This window comes from Halichoeres trimaculatus, unplaced genomic scaffold (genome assembly GCF_033239565.1).
Source record: "Halichoeres trimaculatus isolate MK-OKI-2021-1 unplaced genomic scaffold, fHalTri1.1 fHalTri1_scaffold_22, whole genome shotgun sequence".
Classification (NCBI taxonomy): Eukaryota; Metazoa; Chordata; class Actinopteri; order Labriformes; family Labridae; genus Halichoeres; species Halichoeres trimaculatus.
Genome location: NW_027437200.1, coordinates 19,638,603 through 19,656,343, shown reverse-complemented (window position 1 = coordinate 19,656,343; position 17,741 = coordinate 19,638,603). Strand labels below are relative to the sequence as shown.

Genomic DNA, 17,741 nt, shown 5'->3' with positions numbered 1-17,741 from the left:
TAGCACAATTGGGAACAACTTGGCATCAGCTGATACTTTCACACAGCTTCTCACACTCTCCCCTTGCAACCACACACACACAGAAAAGATGCGACAGCTCATTTCACCATTATCTCTCCTCATTTGAAATTATTTGTTTATCACAAGCCGGAACCTATTACACCTGACTGCTGCCTTTAAAACTCGAGCATTATAATCTACCATGACCTGTGTGCATGCTGTAAAGAGTTATAGCTTTGTGCTACTCCAAGTCAATGCTATAACTTTGACCCAGGGCCCTGACTACTGTTTCAGCTTCGAGATAAGACACAATAAACGGATGCTACAACCCTGTTCTGTAAAATATTCAAATTAATTGAGTGTGAAACCTCATTGACACACATCTTTTCTGTGTCCTTTAACTTTTTTTTGTCAAGTCTGGAGGCTTTTTTTGTTGTTGTTTTCTATAGATGTGTGACTTTCTAGATTATTTAAACACCCTTTATAGGAATGAAAAACAACACTGTGGGGTGCATTAATTCAATAATTTCAGTTAAAACATGAGTTTACACAATTACTGCTACTTAAACTACTTCAAATATATATAAAAGAATTGTATAAGACATTTAAAACAGCTATATTTAGCAGTTTAGTCATTCTATTCACTCTTATGGTGCCTACATTACCCATGATGCACTGAAAACATGACTGCCACAGTTCAGGAAAGTCTTAAGCCAAACAAACGGCTAAAATAGCTTGAAGTTGCTAGCTTAGGGTATGACTTTAAAAGATATATGGTGAGAATAGCATTAGCAACGTTTTAGAAATGTTATCAGATGATGTTGGAATCAAAAAACAGTCTCAAATATATTGTGTGATTAATTTTGGCACTTTGAGTACAGAAAATATTTTTTTTCTTCATAAAGTCGAGTTTTAAAAACGCATATCTGAGTTTTTCTTCCGTATTTTCCCGCTGCGTCAGTTAACGTTCCAATCTGCCCACCGCGTGAACGCCTCGTCTGAGCATGCGCGCTCCCGAGAGGTGGAGGTTTGGTATCTGACGAGCTGTGTGAGCCACTGAAAGCCCCGAGGAAGACAGAGGAGAGGTGACTTCAGGTGAGCCAAGGGGGTTTAACAAGAAAGTTGGACAGTTTTCACATCGTTCTTCGTGATTCTGCTGTAAGTTTTTGCTGTTTTATTAATATTAGACGCGTTAACTGACGGCAGATGTTTTCTTTACGTCGGTGTGGGGCGGGGCTCCGGTCTTTTGACAGCTTTCAGTGGGAAACTGTCAGTTATAAAAACGTTAGGTCTCCAATTTGGTTTAATAACTGCGTATTTTAAACCCATTACTCAAATTTTGTGCATGTTTGACATTGTTTTGTCTTCCATTTCTAACTTTACCCCCTTAGAAGTGTTTCAATCGCTTTATTGTCTCCTGTTGCAGGTTTAAAAAAAATCACGTCAATGTTTAATCAACTAAAACAGCAGCTCACATCAAAGTGACGCAGTTTTTATTTAACTTTCTTCATAACGCTCCGGTTCAGTTGTCTGTTTTCAACTTATGGTGAACACGCTGTTTCTTGTCGCTGGTGTTCCTGTTATATTCGTCAAACTGGCTCTGATGGGAATGCTGCCAAACCTCTTTTTCATTTCTTCACACAGGAAGAACAATAACTGTGTCAATACCTCTTTTGTACGTGTGTATTTTTACCCGTTTTTATTGAGTTAAGACAAGGATGAGTGAGCTGGACTGACACATGATGAAATCAGTCTAAAGAGAAGCAACATGCCTGAGATGTTTGTGCTTTATGCATATTATTCATCCATTCACACCATAAGTAGTCTGTTTACATGGACAGAGAAGAACAGCAACATTATTTCACAAGTACTTTAAGACAAAAAATCATAATTCTTGAGGCAAAACTCAAACATTTTGGAACTTCTGTCATAAGATGACAGTTTTTGAGTTGTGATTGTGAATAATGCCATTGTGTTCTCAGGTTATCATGTGGGCACACCGGATAATCAACTTACTGTACTGCAAATGGCAGCAGTGGTGTGTGACGCTCCCTTTCATGGTCCAGTTGTTGAAAAACATGAGCTAAAGTGCCCTCAGAGCCAAATTACTACTATAGTGCCCTCTTGGGTTAACAACAACCTACGCTAAAGTGCTCTCTTGGGAGCTAAAACACACATTAGAGTGGCCTCTTGGTAGCCAAAGTATGCGCTAAAGTGCTGTCTTTGGTTAGCAAAAACACAAGCTAAAGTGCCCTCTCGGTAAGCAAAAACGTGCCCTAAAGTGCCCACTTGGAGGCAAAATAATGTGCTAAAGTGGTGTCTCTGGTTAGCAACAACACAAGCCAAAGTGCTCTCTTGGAAGCCAAATAATGTGCTAAAGGGCTGTCTTTGTTTAGCAAAAACGCAAGCTAAAGTGCCCTCTCGGTAAGCAAAAATGTGTGCTAAAGAGTCCTCTCGGAACCCAAGTTATGTGCAAAAGTGGTGTCTTTGGTTAGCAAAAACACAAGCTAAAGTGCCCTCTTAGGTAAACCAAAATGTGCGCTAAAGTGCCCCCTCGGAAGCCAAATAATGTGCTAATGTGCTGTCTTTGGTAAGCAAAAACACAAGCTAAAGTGCCCTCTTGGGTAAACAAAAAACGTGCGCTAAAGTGCCCTCTCAGATGACATTTTATGAACTAAAGTGCTGTCTTTGGTAAGCAAAAACACAAGCTAAAGTGCCCTCTAAGAAGACAATTTATGAGCTAAAGTGCTGTCTTTGGTTAGCGAAAACACAAGCTAAAGTGCACTCTTAGGTAAGCAAAAAACGTGCACTAAAGTGCCCTCTAGGAAGAAAAAATATGTGCTAAAGTGCTGTCTTTGATTAGCAAAACCACAAGCTAAAGTGCACTCATAGGTAAGCAAAAAACATGCGCTAAAGAGCCGTCTTGGAAGAAAAATTATGTGCCAAAAGGGTGTCTCTGGTTAGCAGAATCACAAGCTAAAGTGCACTCTTAGGTTAACAAAAAACGTGCGCTAAAGTGCCCTCTAAGAAGACAATTTATGAGCTCAAGTACTGTCTTTGATAAGCAAAAACACAAGCTAAAGTGCTCTGAAGTTATCAAAAACGTGCACCCAAGTGCCCTCTTGGAAGCAAAATAATGTGCTAAAGTACTGTCTTTGGTTAGCAAAAACACAAGCTAGAGTGTCCTCTTAGGTAAGCCAAAACATGTGCTTAAGTGCCCTCTTGGGGGCCTAATTTCATGCAAAAGAGCTGTCTTTGGTAAGCAAAAAAGCATGCTAAAGTGCCCTTTTGGTCAACAAAGATGCTGACGTTCCCTCTTAGGTTATTAAAATGTGTGCCCTCTTGGGAGGCAAAAATTCATGCAAAAGTGCCCCCAAAATCACACTGCTCGGAGTGCTCCCTCTAGTGGTGAGAATGCACTGTATGTTCCTGTTATTTTTCTGTCAAAGTCTTTTTAGGCCACTGAATGGCAGCCCTATCAGAGATATCTTGTGTTGTATTCCTTCCACTCACCCTCATGGTGCCTACGTTACCCATGATGCACTGATAACTAGACCGCTGACAGTTAGAGAGGATCTAAGGTTGGACAAAAAAAGTCACAACCTAAGGCGTTCAGCCCACACCAACACTGACTGAGAGCAAAACAGGTACCTTTAGGGCAGTGTTTTCACCTGTGATCATATCTCCACCAAGACTTTGAAAAATGCCAAATCATTAATCATACTTAAGCCTTAAAGAAGGGGTTATTGTAAAAACTAAAATCCAAGAATTTGTTTCCTATTTTGAGTGATACTGTCAGAAAAATGTCTTAATTCAAGATATTAAAAGAAAAAAAGGACAAGTCATCATACCTCAACAGATTTTTTTCCTTTAGGGTTATATTTTTTTAGATTTCAGTTTTTTTTGCAGGGTGATATTGTGTTTAACCTAAATGAAAGACAGGAACTAGGAAGAAAAAAGATTTCTTCTTCTTTATTGCTATGATAATGACCCTTAACCCCACCTTCTCACCCACAACGAAAAGATGCTATCCTTCATGGTTTGACTTCTCTTTTTTTATCGCTGATTCATTTCCTCCTTAGGTGAAACTATGTCGAACGCACGTCTTCTTCAAACCATCCAAAGACCTCCTAAACTTTCCACACCAACACTAAGTAAGATAAGCTGAGTCATTAACTCATCAGATCTGTTTCTGAGTGAAGAGAAAGTGAAAGTGCTGTCATGTATTAATGATTGCTTTCCTCTCCAGCATGTTCAAAGGTTTTTGCCTGCATCATGCCCATTGTTCAGATCGCCATCGGTGAGCCGTCGAAGCACATTTACTAACATCTTTGAGGGGATGGTGTAGTGAAATTTTGTAGCAATTCTCTCCTGTCCTTCATCAGGTGCGGTATACCTGGATGAATGTCCCCGGCAGCACTACATCCCCATCTATCTGATCGTGGTGGGCGTGTTCGGCCTGGTGCTGGCGCTGCTCGCCTGCCTGCCCTGCGCCCAGGAGCCTGAAGACGGGACGACAAACCCGCTCAGTCGAGTGTGCACGGCGTGGAACTCACTGACCTCTTTCTTTCTCTTCTGCTGGTTTATTGCTGGTGAGTTTTAACGGTGCAGTAATGATATTTTCCTTATTTCAAGAAGCTTGACGAGTAAATTTTTCTTACCCAGGGGTCTCTTTTGTCTCATAGCATTTTTTAAAAAATTTTTTGTTTTGTCTTGTCAGATGAATTTGGCTCATATTAAGTCTAATACGAATTTTAAAAATGAAAAAAGGTAAAAATGCTTGCTAAGATGTCAGTTTTTGCAGTATCCTGCACACTGCAGTTACATGTTTTCGCCACTAGATGTCAGTACTCATCCACTCAACAGCACAAACACTATTTCTGTGACTTGGTTTAAAAAGACACAGAATCTAAAAGCTGTATTGCTCTGTTATTGATGAAAACACAATCATGTGTATCTTCTTTAATCAAAGGCAAAAAAAAGCATGAAAATTTTAACTTAACTTAAAGAAAAACAATATTCTTGCGTTTCCTCTAGGTAACGTGTGGATCTATTCAATCTACCAGCCGAGCTACACCAAAAACAGCACAAACATCGAGTCCTACTGTAACAAAACTCTCTACCTGTTCGCTTTCTGGACCACCACGCTGGTCTACATCCTGCTGGGCGCCTTCTTGGTTGGAGGATGCTGCGTCTTGGTCTGCTTCTTCCTGTGTGGCCGAGCCGACCCTGATGACGACGTGTAGAGACGGGAACTTTAAAAACTGATGAATTGTAATGCTGAGCCTTTGCTACCTCTGCAGACTCACCTGGCGTTTTATTTCTGGAGACTTCTTGTAAAATTCTGCCTTTTTTAGTTGAATCACAACTATTTTTGTAAATTGACAACTTTTTGTTTTCTTATAACTTTAGTCTTATGAATGTGTGATTTATGTCACGATTTTATTCTTGGGGAAAAAAAAACGTAATTTTCGAAAAAAAAACAATTTCTTTGCCCTTGAAAATCATTATATTATCAGATTTATAATTAATAATTAATTTTATTTTTATTAAAATACAATATTTAAAAAATCAAGTCAAGATATATATTTATAAAAGATGATTGAATAGAATATATTTTAATATATAAGTCAGCTTGAAACCAAAGATCAGAAACATGTTGAAAAATAATGCTTGAGTAAGTTTCAAACCATGTATGCTGCACATCTTTCCCATAAGTCACTCTGCCTAATGCAGTGCTTTGTGTCCAACATATGCTGTAATATTTAAAATATCAAACTGCAACACTGATTTATTGATTGTTGGTTTGTGTTGATTTTGGCGCCCTCTGTGGTCAAAGTCAAAAATATCTTGTGATTTTTGTTTTTTGTCTTTACCAAAACATGTCATCATGCTGCCATTAAACAGTCAGTTGTATCAGTAATCGTGAGTCTCAGCGTAGCACTTCCATTAAATCTTTTCTCAGGTCATTTGGTTGGGGAGTCTGCAAATGCACCACAACAGCCGGTCCGCGTGTTTACTCACCAGTTTTTGTTCCCCTCAGAAAGTTTTTTGGTTCTGGGTGAGGCTTTCCTGACCCAGCCTTCTCTGTGTGTCTGTTTTAAGGCACGTTGGGCAGACATTGTGTTTAGTTTGGGAGTTTCCTCAGTCTCCCTGAGAGCTAACTTTCTAGTCACTGCTGGTTTGGTGGTTTAGTTTCCCCTTATCTAAGCATTATCCAGTGAAGGGGGTGTGTTGGTTTCCCCTGTTCAGAAACTTGTGATGTTAGTGGTTTACCCTCTGGGAAACCGTCTGTCTGCAGTTTGTTCCACTTCCTGTCATCTTGACATTATTTGCTGATCAGCAGCACCCTGTGATGGCTGCTAAACCAAGACAATAAACCGAAAGAAGCTAAAAGAGTTTCAGCTTCCAAGCCAGATGGGCTAGAAGCTTGTTTACACTTAACCAAAATAATGTGCTAAAGATACCAAAATGCTTTGAGTAAAAGAATAGCAACCGGTGGCTGTTGTGAAACCAAAACATGGAGCTGAAAGACTCTAAAGTGCTTCAAATTTGAATAGTTCAAAGGTTAATGAGAGCTTTCAAACCACAGCAGTAAACTGAATAATGCTAGTGCGAGCGTAACAAAGATTAGCGACACCTTTTGACCAATTTGCTCAATGACACTGAAGTTCCTCGAGTTTAGGTTTTACCACGAAAAGTGTTCAACAAAAATAACTTAAACAACACTAATGTAACAAATGAAAGGAGTAGTAAAGATTTATGACAGTTGCAAAATCAAAACATTGAGCTAAATGAAGCTAAAATGCACAGAATCAAAAGTTGCAAGTTTTGGTTAAATTTCAATATTTCGACCCAGAAATCCCTTGAAACAAAAAAAACTTTAGTGGATTTACATAATATCAGGAAATAACCTCAAGTATTGACATCTTATTGTTTATTGATAACCATCTTTATCACAGAGTTTTATAATTTACATAAAAAATACAAAATATAGTCAATAGTTAATGATGATTAGTTTTTTCCTCAGTTGTTTCTCACAACAGCACCGCACCGTGTAAAAAAAAAGGTTTGGATATTAAACATAATATTTCCACTTTTTATGTAAAGCTACAGGTTTCAGAGGGACGGCCATTGCTGTCCATCTGATTGGTTAGCCTGACCGTGATGTCAGCATCCTTTTTTGGAGAGGTTGAGCAGTGCTTTGGCGTGGACGGGTTTGTAGAGGAGCGTGAAGCTGGTCGGGGTGAGGAGACCGTTGCCCTGGGCGTCGACTTTTCCCATGAAGACGTAGTTTTTGCCTGAATAGAAGAGAAGTCTTTAGAATGTACCCTACTTTTTAAATTTTAGGATCCGTAAGAAAGACAATCACATCATCTGCATACAAAGAGACTTTGATCTGTCTATTTTTGTTACAGTAGATACGTGACTTTCCAAAACCCAAAGACAGATAAATACTGAAAATCCAGTAAGATTTTTTCACCTTTGAGTAGCCCAGGACATCTCTTGCAGGTGGAGGCCAACGTGACCGACATGACGGGTCCTGATTTGGTGATGTTGAGACTTCCTGGCTTGTAGGCTTTGATTATGAACACATCAATTGTTGCTGAACCTGCTGGACCAGCATTCACTGCTGTCACCTTACCCGTTAACACTGAAAGAGAGGAAAACCATGGTCAAACGTAGATCTGAACTTCGCTTTGTGTCCCATTTTCATGTTACACTTTCATTGGTGACAGAATCTTGTTTCTGTTCATAACTTTTATGGACAGAATTTCTAGGCGCAGCCAGGGAGTGGAAGGGGTCCGGTGTGGTGACCTCAGGATTGGATCACTGCTTTTTGCAGATGATGTGGTCCTGTTGGCTTCATCAAGCCGTGACCTTCAACTCTCTCTGGATCTGTGGCTGTAATGACCTCTGAACTGACGAGGACTTTGTTTACGTTTGCCCCTCCGCGCATGCGCAGTACTCTCTGGAGAGCTGACATCACTTCCTCCTTTCTTTGAGGGGCAAATGTAAACAAAGTCTTCTTCAGTTCAGAGGTCATTACAGCCACACAGCGCTGTCTAGAGTGACACAGACTGCAGCAGAGGACTAACCCGGAGCGGACCATGATGGAATATTGGTGAAAAACATGAGTTTTTAGACGATTAATGCAGTTTTAGGAGCGGTGCTGTCTATGCCCCGATGGATCCCATTATACGGACGTCCGCTGCACGATTTTGGATCTTAATATCTCCCGAAGCACTGCTTGGATCAGGAAAGCCTTCTGGGTGAGTATTTTGTTCTACTTCATTCTATAAACAATGCAACAGCTGTATAAACCGAACTTATCCTTTATTTGGTCTAAAAAGTCGCATCTTGGACTATTTCTTGGATCAGAGAACAGCTACTCACCAAAGTCATGTGGGCAAAAGCTGGATTGCAGAGTCCCCGTCCTCTTGCAGGGTTGTGTACACAGTGGGTTCAGTGGTACGGCTAAGACAACAACAAATACATGAGAGGCACTTTCACTTTTGGGTGCTTAGGCAGGTGTAAATATAGTAAACATGGAAAAAGGAACAGCTTGAATCAAATGACTTGGCTCACGTTTCTTGCTAACGGTAGGTTTCTTCGTCACAGTCTTGGTTACCCCAGGTTTGGGCGTTGCTTTAGGCTTAATCTTTGGTTTAACTGTTGGTTTAACTCCACTCTTCACTGTTGGTTTAACTGTTGGTTTAACTGTTGGTTTAACTGTTGGTTTAACGCCACTCTTCACTGTTGGTTTGGCTGTTGGTTTAACTCCACTCTTCGCTGTTGGTTTTACTGGTTTGACTCTAGGTTTTAACGTGGGCTTGACGACCATAGGTTTACGTGAAGGCTTAACCTTAGTGCTTGGTCTAAGTGTTGGTTTAATGACTTTAAACTTGGGTTTCGTAGTCGGTTTTTTCACTGGCGCTTTGGGTGTAGGTCTGGCTGGTTTGGCTGGTTTGGGTTTTGGCGTTGGCTTCACGACTGGCTTGGTGACGGGTTTCTTGGGTGGAGGTTTAAGTGGTTTCTTCACCAGTGGTCTTTTTGTTGGTTTGACGGTTGGTTTGGCAGTTGGTTTTTGGGTAGGCCGAGCCACGGGGGTTTGTTTGGTTGGTTTTCTCGACTTTGGAAAAGTTTTTGTTGGCATTGCGGTGGTCTGAGGTCCGTAGATGAAGTCATTTCCATCGGTTGGCGACCGAGATCCACGTGGCACACTGGAGTAGTGGGCCATGAAGCCATCTGAGGTCACACTGAGGTCAGAGACAAACTGGACAAGGAGCTCATTCCCGTTTGTCACTATTGTTCTGTAAATAAAAAAAGGAAGGGTTCCAGCTCAAAAAAGTATGTCTAAGACTTTTGAAACACCAATGTTTGAGCAATGGTCTCACCCTGGTGCCCTGTCTCCACAGAATTTCCCAATCCGCCGTGAGTTGTCCCTCTCCCCTCCGTTAAACAACGCCACATAGTCATAGCGACAGTAGGAGTCAGGCTCCAAGTCCAGCTTCTCAAACTTGACCTCGATCACCTGGCGGAGAAAGTGGCAGTGTAAACACCAGCTATGAAATTTGATGGGAATGAATCGTGTGAGTGGTTGGTGGTGGTGCTGCTGGAGGAGGATGGGCCAGACCTCAGAAATACAGAGGAGTATTTACTCCCTCCCTCCCTCCCTTGCTCTTGCTTCCTTCCCTCTTTCCCAACCTTCAATCTCTTGGCACACATGAACACACCTCCAGACACTCAATGAGGTCTTTCACTCTAACTTCGTCACACGGTCGCCATCATTTTTACAAACACACACCTAACACACCGTACAGACGGCGTTACCTTAGGATGGGCCCCTTCACCAAGTTTTTATTCCTCCTCCTGCTGCATCAACCGGCCTTATCCAAGACACTTAGATTGAAATAATCCTTGCATTTTGTGCTGAATGAAAAAAAAAACAATATCTGGATATTCTAAAACTTAAGAACATGTACTCTTCCAAACCCCAATGAAAAATGACATTTCTCTCTGAGTCTAAAATCAAAATAAAGCTTCCTGACAAGCTGACAAGTTATCATAGCAAAGTTTACTGTTTTCTTTTCTGCAACACTAAGAAAAACCTACTGACCTTTTTGTGTTTGTACTTCACTCAAAAAGGTAAAGCTAAAGGGCAGGTCTAGGTTAGCTTTTACCTCCACGAGACATTACTTAATGCTAGTGTTATTCCTTCTCATATTGGTTGTCGTTAGCTCCTTTTAGCAATTATTTCCATAAGATGTCACTTAATGCTGCTGTTATTTCTGTATAAGTCACTTTTGGAGACATTACTTTATGCTCCTATTATTTCATTCTATTCTAGTATTGTAGCTTCTTGTTAGCACACAAAATATTTGTGTTATATTAGACCAAAAGAAGCTAGCTAGCTAGCTTGGAGTAGCAGTTATTCCCATTAGACAGTACTTTAAGTTCCTGTTATTTCCCAACATTTTAGTTAATTTTTGTCAGTACATGAAATGTTTGTGTGGCTTCTGTTGGCTAGCTAGCTAACTTGCTAGACTTAGCATGTGCTTCCACTAGACATTACTTCGTGCTCCTGTTTTTTTTCATATTTTAATTATCATTAGCTTCTTGTTAGCATATGACATGTTTTAGTACCTTCTGTAAAAAAAGGGACTTAGCTAGCCAGCTAGCTTGCTTGCTAGGGTTAGCAAGTACTTCCATTAAGCACTGCGTTATACTCCTGCTATTTGTTATTATTTTGGGTACAGTTAGCGCCTTGTTAGCATATCACAGTTTTATGTTCTTTGTACACAACAAATCACAGATGCCTCCTAAATACAGTTAGCTTACGTTGCTTGGCTCTACAGAGATGTGCCAGGAGCAGCTGATGCCTGCTGGGTAATTCGTGTTGGGCCAGTTGGGCGTCTTGACAGAACCTTGTGGTTTGGTCAGCCTCCCTCCACAGAACTGGTTTTCTGTAGAATGGAATTTGATTAGCTTCTGTTAGCACAATTTTTGTCTAAACAATGAAAAATGAAAAAGCAGCCCAGGAAATACGGTCTCATGGTGTTTGTTGGATTAGGCGTACACACCTTCCATATGTGGCTTCCCTGCACTGAAGGCAGCCAGAAACCCTCGCCCTCCAGTTGCTTCGTCAGAAATCATCTCTAACATCATGGTGTTGGACGTGGAGATGAGCGCACCAGGCCTGAACGTCCCACAGAAACGACCCAGCTTCTGCACCAGGCGAGTGTGGCCGTTGTAGACGTCCAGGTAGTCATAGCGACAGGTCGGGTCAGCCTCCAAGTCGAAGAGGCGGAACGACAGCATAACCACATGACCCTCTGGGACCTGAAGGGGTGGACGGATGGATTGAAGAAATTTCTAACACTAAATTCATAATTCCTACTGTCTCAGGATTCTGACATAAAATTCAGCATTGTGTCCTATTTACTCCTACCCTTTTAACAACATATTTTTGTACATTTCCTCGATATGGTTTATATTTGGACTATTCTTTAATTCCTCACCTAAATTGTTCCATAGTTTGAAACCATAAAAAAGTGAAACAGAATATTTTTTCCGATTGTTCAACTGTTTTTTCATACAATTCTGAAAGAAAATCTAGAATTTTCGTGTTCTAATAAAACCTAATGAATTCTTACTTTCTCAGAAGTCTTACAGAAATTCTAGATTTGACTTTTAAAACCTGGTTGAAATTTCAGAATTTCTTCCTTTCAGCATTCTGTCTGAAAATTCTGGCTTTCTTAGAACTTAAATCAAGAAGTCAAAAATACATACTTTCATAAAATTCTGCCCCCCCACAAAAAAAAATAAAAAATTCAGAACTCTACTTTCTAGGAATTCCACCTTTCTAATAATTGTAACTGAAAATTCCGAGTTTTGACTTTTATGAAAATTTCAATAAATATAAAAAAAAGTCTGAAAAAAATATTACGCAAATGAAATTTTGTCAAAAAAAAATTAGAATTTTGATTTTTAAGAACTTTGACTTCTTAAAGATTCAGCCAGAAAATTTTTATTTAAATTCTGACAAAAACCCCCACAAATTCTTACTTTCATTAAATTCTGCCTTAAAATTCAGAATTTTGAATTTCTAGAAATTCAGCCAGAAAATTTTGACTTTTTTAGAATTTGGATCAAGAAGTAAAAATTCATGCTTTCATAACATTCTGACAAAAAAAATCCAGAATTTTACTTTCAAGGAATTCCACCTTTCGAAAAATTTTAACAACATATTTAGAATTTTGACTTTTATGAAAACTTCAGAAAATTTAAAATTCAATAAAAATCCTGACAAGAAAAACAAAATTTTTACTTTCAAGAAATTCTGTTTCAAAAATTCAGAATTTTGTCTTTCTAAGAATTCAGCTAGAAATTTTTGATCAAGAAGTCAAAAAATTCCTACTTTTATAAAATTCTGCCTAAAAAACCCCCCAGAATTTTACTTTCTAGGAATTCCACCTTTCTAACGGGAAATTAGAAAATTAGACTTTAATGAAAACATCAGAAAATTTGAATTTCAATTAAAATTTTGACTGACAAAAAAAAACACAATTCTTACTTTCATGAAATTCTGCTTGGAAAATTAAGAATTTTGACTTTCTAAGAATTTTGGCCAGCGATTGCCAGTTCCTGGGCGGTGTGTAATTTCTCGAAGTGACCACAAACTTTTAATATCCATTCTCGCTGAGTGGTTTAAGCTAACAACACCATCCTAAAAAACTTAACTTTTCATGGGGTCATTGAACTTCAGCTGCTAACTGTGATGATGAAGGTGTAATTTGTCGTCTCTAACTTATACTTCCAAGTCCCCACACAAACCTGAGAGGAGGTAAACAGCTCTTATCGAGCTAATTATCACCTGTGAAGCTTTCCTGTTGAGTGCAGTGAATTCAGTGTTTGTCACTCACATTTTTGATGAAAACACAGATGGATTTATGGCATGATGTTTTAAAAAGACTCACAGTGATGTACCAGGTGCATTTACTGTTGGGTTTGTAGGGACTGGGGAATCCTTCACTGGCCACGATGCCTGAGTCTGTGACCAGGTGGCCTCCACACAGGAAGACGGGCCTAAAAAAACAAGAAAGTATCAAACACTACAGCCACCATCTTCTGTAATCCAACGTTTCACTAGATATGCTCCAGTGAAGGAAAACACAGCTTAAGCAGCTGCACTGAGAGACTGAGCAGAGGCCCCACAAACACACTGAAACCACAGCGGCACAGTCCGTCTCTGTTCTGGGTCCGGGGAGGTTCCCTGTGAGCTCTCCTGGTTTCTGTTTTTTCATCGAACTGTCGATATACAGTGCGCCTGCTGTAAGCTTTCTGCACACTCTTACTGCACCACAAGAAAGCTGAACGGAGACGCAACACGTACTTTACTCGGCTTTGAACGCTGCTCACACATGGCGTTTGATAACACACCCACTCTCACACACTCAGATAAACACAGATCAGAAGAGAGGCCAGCCTCCACTTTTAATTTCGCAGCTTGTTAATTCAAAGTCTGCTGCTCTGGTGTTTTACAAGAAAGGTTCTGTTTTTTTGTTTTTACATTTTTCATTAGCGATAAAAACCAAGATAAATCATCTTTTCCATGGTAGATTCTGTATTTATCTCACCATGAAAACATTTCAGTTCTGTTCAGTTTTAACATGTATTTCAGGCATGTGTTGTGTGTCTGCTGTGGTGCCGAAAGGCCACATTTGGTTACAACAAAATTAAAAAAAAACTGTGGCGGTGCGGTCCCTCCCTTCTGACCCCGTAGAGCTAAACAGCCCACAGGCATTTGTTTGTGTCTCATGTTCAATTATCACTCTGAAAGTGTGCAATGCACAGCAGTACACATGCAAGGTCAAAAAGCTCAAACAAAAATTTAACTGTGGACATTTCAAGTCTGAAAAATCTTTAAAAAATAATAATATATATATAAAAAAGTTGTTAAAAAAATGCGAAGCTTTACAAAAATAAATATAAAGACATTTTTGCCGTCAAAATTCAGATTTTTTAAAAGTAAATTGTATTTTTTTTTGCAGATTCTTTTCTTTGAAACTTATTTTAAGATACTGTTTTAATTTTTTAAGTGTTTTTTTATGTTTTTAAAATGTGACCTTTAAAAATTTCAGATTCCTCTTTGTTAACAATTAATTTATTTCTTGACACATCTATTTATATATTTATTTTTGTATTTATTTATTTTTTATTTTATTATTTTTCATCTTTATTTTTATTTTTTATTTCTTTTTATCTTTTCATATTTTTTTCTATCTTGAAGTTGGGACTTTTGTTTTAATTTTTTTTTATTTTATTTTTTTTTTTAAATTTTTTATTACCTTTCTTGTGTCAAGTTGTTTTTTTTTTTTTTTTAATTAAGTCAGATTTCTTTTTGCATTTGTTCAAACAAGAAGGAGTGGAAAAAACAAACAAACAAAACACCACATCTAGAGATGGGTACCTTTCACATTTGAAACAGTACGGTACCGATGCCCTGTACCCGGCAATCAATTTAACAATTGTTTTCTTCAGCATATAACCTTGCATTGCTGTTTTTATGTCCAGTATGGAAAATCACCTTCTCTTCCTCTCCCCCACAGTCACAGGGATGCATTTAGGGACCTAAACATGGTGAATCATTACTCGATAGTTTTGACCAAAATCGGTCGGTACCTATAAAAGTACCTAATTCAGTACCCATCCCTAACCACACCAACTATCTAAGTCCAAAACTGGCAATGGCGGGCACTAAAACAACCTAATGTTTAGGTTCGGCGCCCCATGACGCTAGCTCTTGAATAGAAAGTCCCAGTTTTGGATCCAAACCCTTTCCTCATGTCACTTTCCAGTCTGCCCCTGTTTTCTGCTCTACCTTCTGCCCTGTCCTCTCTGAATAAAGGCACAAAAACAGAAATCTAACTTGTCTACAGGGGGCGTAAAAACCACATAAACCAAAACTTCCTCACAGCAGCTTTAAAGATTAAGCATTTAAATGTCAGATATCAGTTACTTTACTTTTTTTAAAAAGGATTTTTTAATGCTAAAAGGATTTTTTACACAAAAAGATGAAAGTGAATGTCTAAATTCGTTGCAAGTTTTGGTTAAAACTTGACGCAAGGCTAGCTTCTTTCCATGTGCCCAGTCTTGCATCAGTGCATCAGTCCCAGCATGCTGTCATTTTGTGTGTTTATGGGAGGCCAACCACATCTTCCTGAAAACACTGGAGCCTTCTAATTCTGCTGTAATCAGCAGAGGAAATCACACACAAACAGTAGTTTATATGGACAGATGTGGGCTTGAAAACATGCCACATGTGCACTTGCTGGATTTTGTAAGAGAACTCAAAGCACAAAAAAGACACAGTTTAAAAATCCAAAGAAATTTAAGGTCTTCCTGCTGATATTCACACACACACACACATCGGCTTCTTACCTGGTGAAGTTTGTCTCCGTCTGAGCGTTGGTCCATCCCAGTGTCAGAATGAGAAAAAGACACACAGTCCACACCCTGTCCTCCATCCTGCTGCACAGATTAAGACAGACAGCAGCAGGGAAGGAGAGGAAGGAGGGAGAGGCGGACTCAGAGGGGAGGAGAGAGATTTAAGGTTCAAGAGGGGAGGAGAAGGGAGAGGGAGCTAAGGAGGAGGTGTGTTATGATCAAAAAAGAAAAAAGGTGAGTTAATGTGATTTAAGTGGACAGAGGGCTGTTTGACCAACAGGGAAGTTACGGTAATTATACCGTACACTCACCCAAAGCCAAAAGCAATACAGCACACACAGTTCAGAGTGAGGTGTGTGTTATGGTCACCTCTGGGCTGTTATTCAACAGGTAAAGAGATGGAATATATGGAAAACATAGGTTTTTCAGGTGTGTGTGGGAGACAGAGCGCCACTGTTAGCTTCATTAGCCAAGAGGAAGCTGTTTTTGGAAAGATTTGGCTCCCAACAAAAATATCTCGGACTGGGTGTGGAGCTATGAAATTCAGTGTTGATATTAATGATTCCTAGAATATGAACACTAACAACTTTTAAGACCCCATACATTTTTTTTTTGCTCAGGCCACATGCAAGTAGCTTTCACTTGTTTTGCATTGGTTTTGATAGATAAGCACAACATTTTGATGCTAGGTTATTGATGTTGCGTTGACATTCATTGTCCCCAGTGGGTACAAATCGGTGACACTGGGGAGCTTCTAACTTCCTTTGAGGTGAAATTTTTGTTGCTTCTGTGTTTGTCTGGAGATCCTACATCTAACCATGGCTGCATTGTTTACATGTGAAATCAGTTGTTAGCAGCCCTCAGCATGTCAATGCTAACTGGTGCAAGGCCAGATGTTTCCCCACAAGGTGAGGAGAAGGAGGTGAGGACGACGTGCTAGTTCTCAGGTGAGAGCTAAGAAGTGACAACATTAACCTGTCCTTCCATCCATCATTATTGGGAATGTAAGATCTATCTCCAATAAGATGAACGAGCTAGCTGTGCTAACCCAGCAACAGAGGGAATACCAGAAGGCAGAGTAGCATCATGCTATTCACAGACATGGCAAACAGAGCACCTGTGCTGTGATAAATAAAGTATTTTCTTTTCTTTTCTATTTCTATTTCATGGTCCTCTGAGTAGAAATTGTGCTAAGTGAACAGAAACATTTAGATGCATCTTGTTAGCTCGTAATAAAAAAAAATTGCCTTGCTAGTTGGATTATTCTTTGTAACCTAGCTTAGAATTACAGAAATGTCAAGGCTTTATTAACCTGTTTTGAAGAGAGAAAAGAAAAAAGTTGAAAAAAGAACTCAAATCTTTTAAGTTAGTTCAGCATTTCTTAGCTGTTAGCTAATTTACAGCCAATGTACTCTAAATAGCTTCAAACCACAAATGAAGTGGTCAGCAGTTAGTTATTCTGAAAATTGCATGACATATCTATACTCAAAAATATTTTTACTTTTAATTTCTAAATCGTCAAATGTAATCAAAACAGTAACCATTTTTTAAAAACAATTTATAAGAATTGTCTTAGTACGTTTTTTTCTGTTATTTCAGTCACTTCTGTACGTATTTGGTAGAGCTGTAGCTTTTGCGAAACAAGCTAGCCGCATTAGCCGTTATGTTTTTATCCTAGCTTTGTATGTTATTAACACGCTGATTAAACGTAAAAAAACGTCACGTAATTTGACGTTTTAAGCTATTGTTCTCAAAATAACCGGGATTTATTCTTAAATATCTAATATTTATCCAAAATGACAAAGATTGAGTTACCTTCAGCTCCTTTGTGTGTCAGTGCTAGCTCGCTGTTAAGGATCCTCATGCTAGCTTGTCTTAGCTCCAGCACAATCTGCCCAAACAAAACGTCTTTTAGGAAATCACCTGGGCACACACACTCAATTTACTCAGCAAGTGAGGGTTATTATGAGGATTAAATTCTTTTATACTAAATTACAGTTCAGTCAAATGAGAAACTGGTGAGTTTAACTGCAGGAAAGTATGAAAAATACAGGCTTAAAATAGAGCCAAAGCTGGATGAAAATGTCAAATTACGCAGCATGGAGTATGAACTTTTGGCAGGAGGAGAACTATCATTATTTAAAACAAGCTAGACCAAACAACGTGTGCCTTTATACTTCTTTATTATGACCAACATGCACTAAATTGATAGCTGCCTTTGTTATAATCATGAAATCTAGTGGAGTGAACTTCCCAGCTTTGTGTTTGCCCAGGAGAGGGCATGTCTTTGT

The 17,741-nt window shown here is 39.1% G+C and overlaps 2 protein-coding genes across 4 annotated transcripts; one reads left to right on the top strand and one right to left on the bottom strand.

Moving 5' to 3' along the window:
- The first annotated feature begins 975 nt into the window (after positions 1-975).
- On the top strand, positions 976-5,903 carry LOC141784274 (transmembrane protein 272). 2 transcript variants are annotated; one of them, XM_074662050.1, is made up of 5 exons: positions 976-1,158; positions 4,083-4,154; positions 4,250-4,300; positions 4,386-4,592; positions 5,038-5,903. In XM_074662050.1, exons 2-5 carry the CDS (start codon positions 4,091-4,093, stop codon positions 5,244-5,246), a joined length of 531 nt encoding a protein of 176 aa, XP_074518151.1. In that variant the 5' UTR covers positions 976-1,158; positions 4,083-4,090; the 3' UTR covers positions 5,247-5,903. The 2 variants fall into 2 exon arrangements, with proteins under 2 accessions (XP_074518151.1, XP_074518150.1); XM_074662049.1 differs by having other exon boundaries at positions 977-1,095; positions 5,038-5,902.
- A 1,127-nt stretch (positions 5,904-7,030) lies between these two features.
- On the bottom strand, positions 7,031-17,552 carry pcolceb (procollagen C-endopeptidase enhancer b). Of its 2 annotated transcripts, none has more exons than XM_074661928.1 (10): positions 17,266-17,552; positions 15,445-15,646; positions 12,981-13,089; positions 11,085-11,343; positions 10,843-10,967; positions 9,399-9,535; positions 8,590-9,314; positions 8,398-8,478; positions 7,484-7,654; positions 7,031-7,301 (listed from the first exon to the last, which is right to left on the bottom strand). In XM_074661928.1, exons 2-10 carry the CDS (start codon positions 15,528-15,530, stop codon positions 7,171-7,173), a joined length of 1,824 nt encoding a protein of 607 aa, XP_074518029.1. In that variant the 5' UTR covers positions 15,531-15,646; positions 17,266-17,552; the 3' UTR covers positions 7,031-7,170. The 2 variants fall into 2 exon arrangements, with proteins under 2 accessions (XP_074518029.1, XP_074518028.1); XM_074661927.1 differs by having other exon boundaries at positions 15,445-15,534.
- Between the last annotated feature and the right edge of the window lie 189 nt (positions 17,553-17,741).

Excerpts from the sequence above, each read along its gene's own strand:
- LOC141784274 (XM_074662050.1), top strand. The coding sequence starts at position 4,091 with ATGTCGAACGCACGTCTTCTTCAAACCATCCAAAGACCTCCTAAACTT. Across the intron at positions 4,301-4,385 it reads CATTGTTCAGATCGCCATCG|GTGCGGTATACCTGGATGAA; the intron begins GTGAGCCGTCGA and ends GTCCTTCATCAG. Across the intron at positions 4,593-5,037 it reads CTTCTGCTGGTTTATTGCTG|GTAACGTGTGGATCTATTCA; the intron begins GTGAGTTTTAAC and ends CGTTTCCTCTAG.
- pcolceb (XM_074661928.1), bottom strand. The coding sequence starts at position 15,530 with ATGGAGGACAGGGTGTGGACTGTGTGTCTTTTTCTCATTCTGACACTG. Across the intron at positions 9,536-10,842 it reads TCTCTGTAGAGCCAAGCAAC|GTGATCGAGGTCAAGTTTGA; the intron begins GTAAGCTAACTG and ends TTTCTCCGCCAG. Across the intron at positions 7,302-7,483 it reads ATGTCCTGGGCTACTCAAAG|GCAAAAACTACGTCTTCATG; the intron begins GTGAAAAAATCT and ends TCTTCTATTCAG.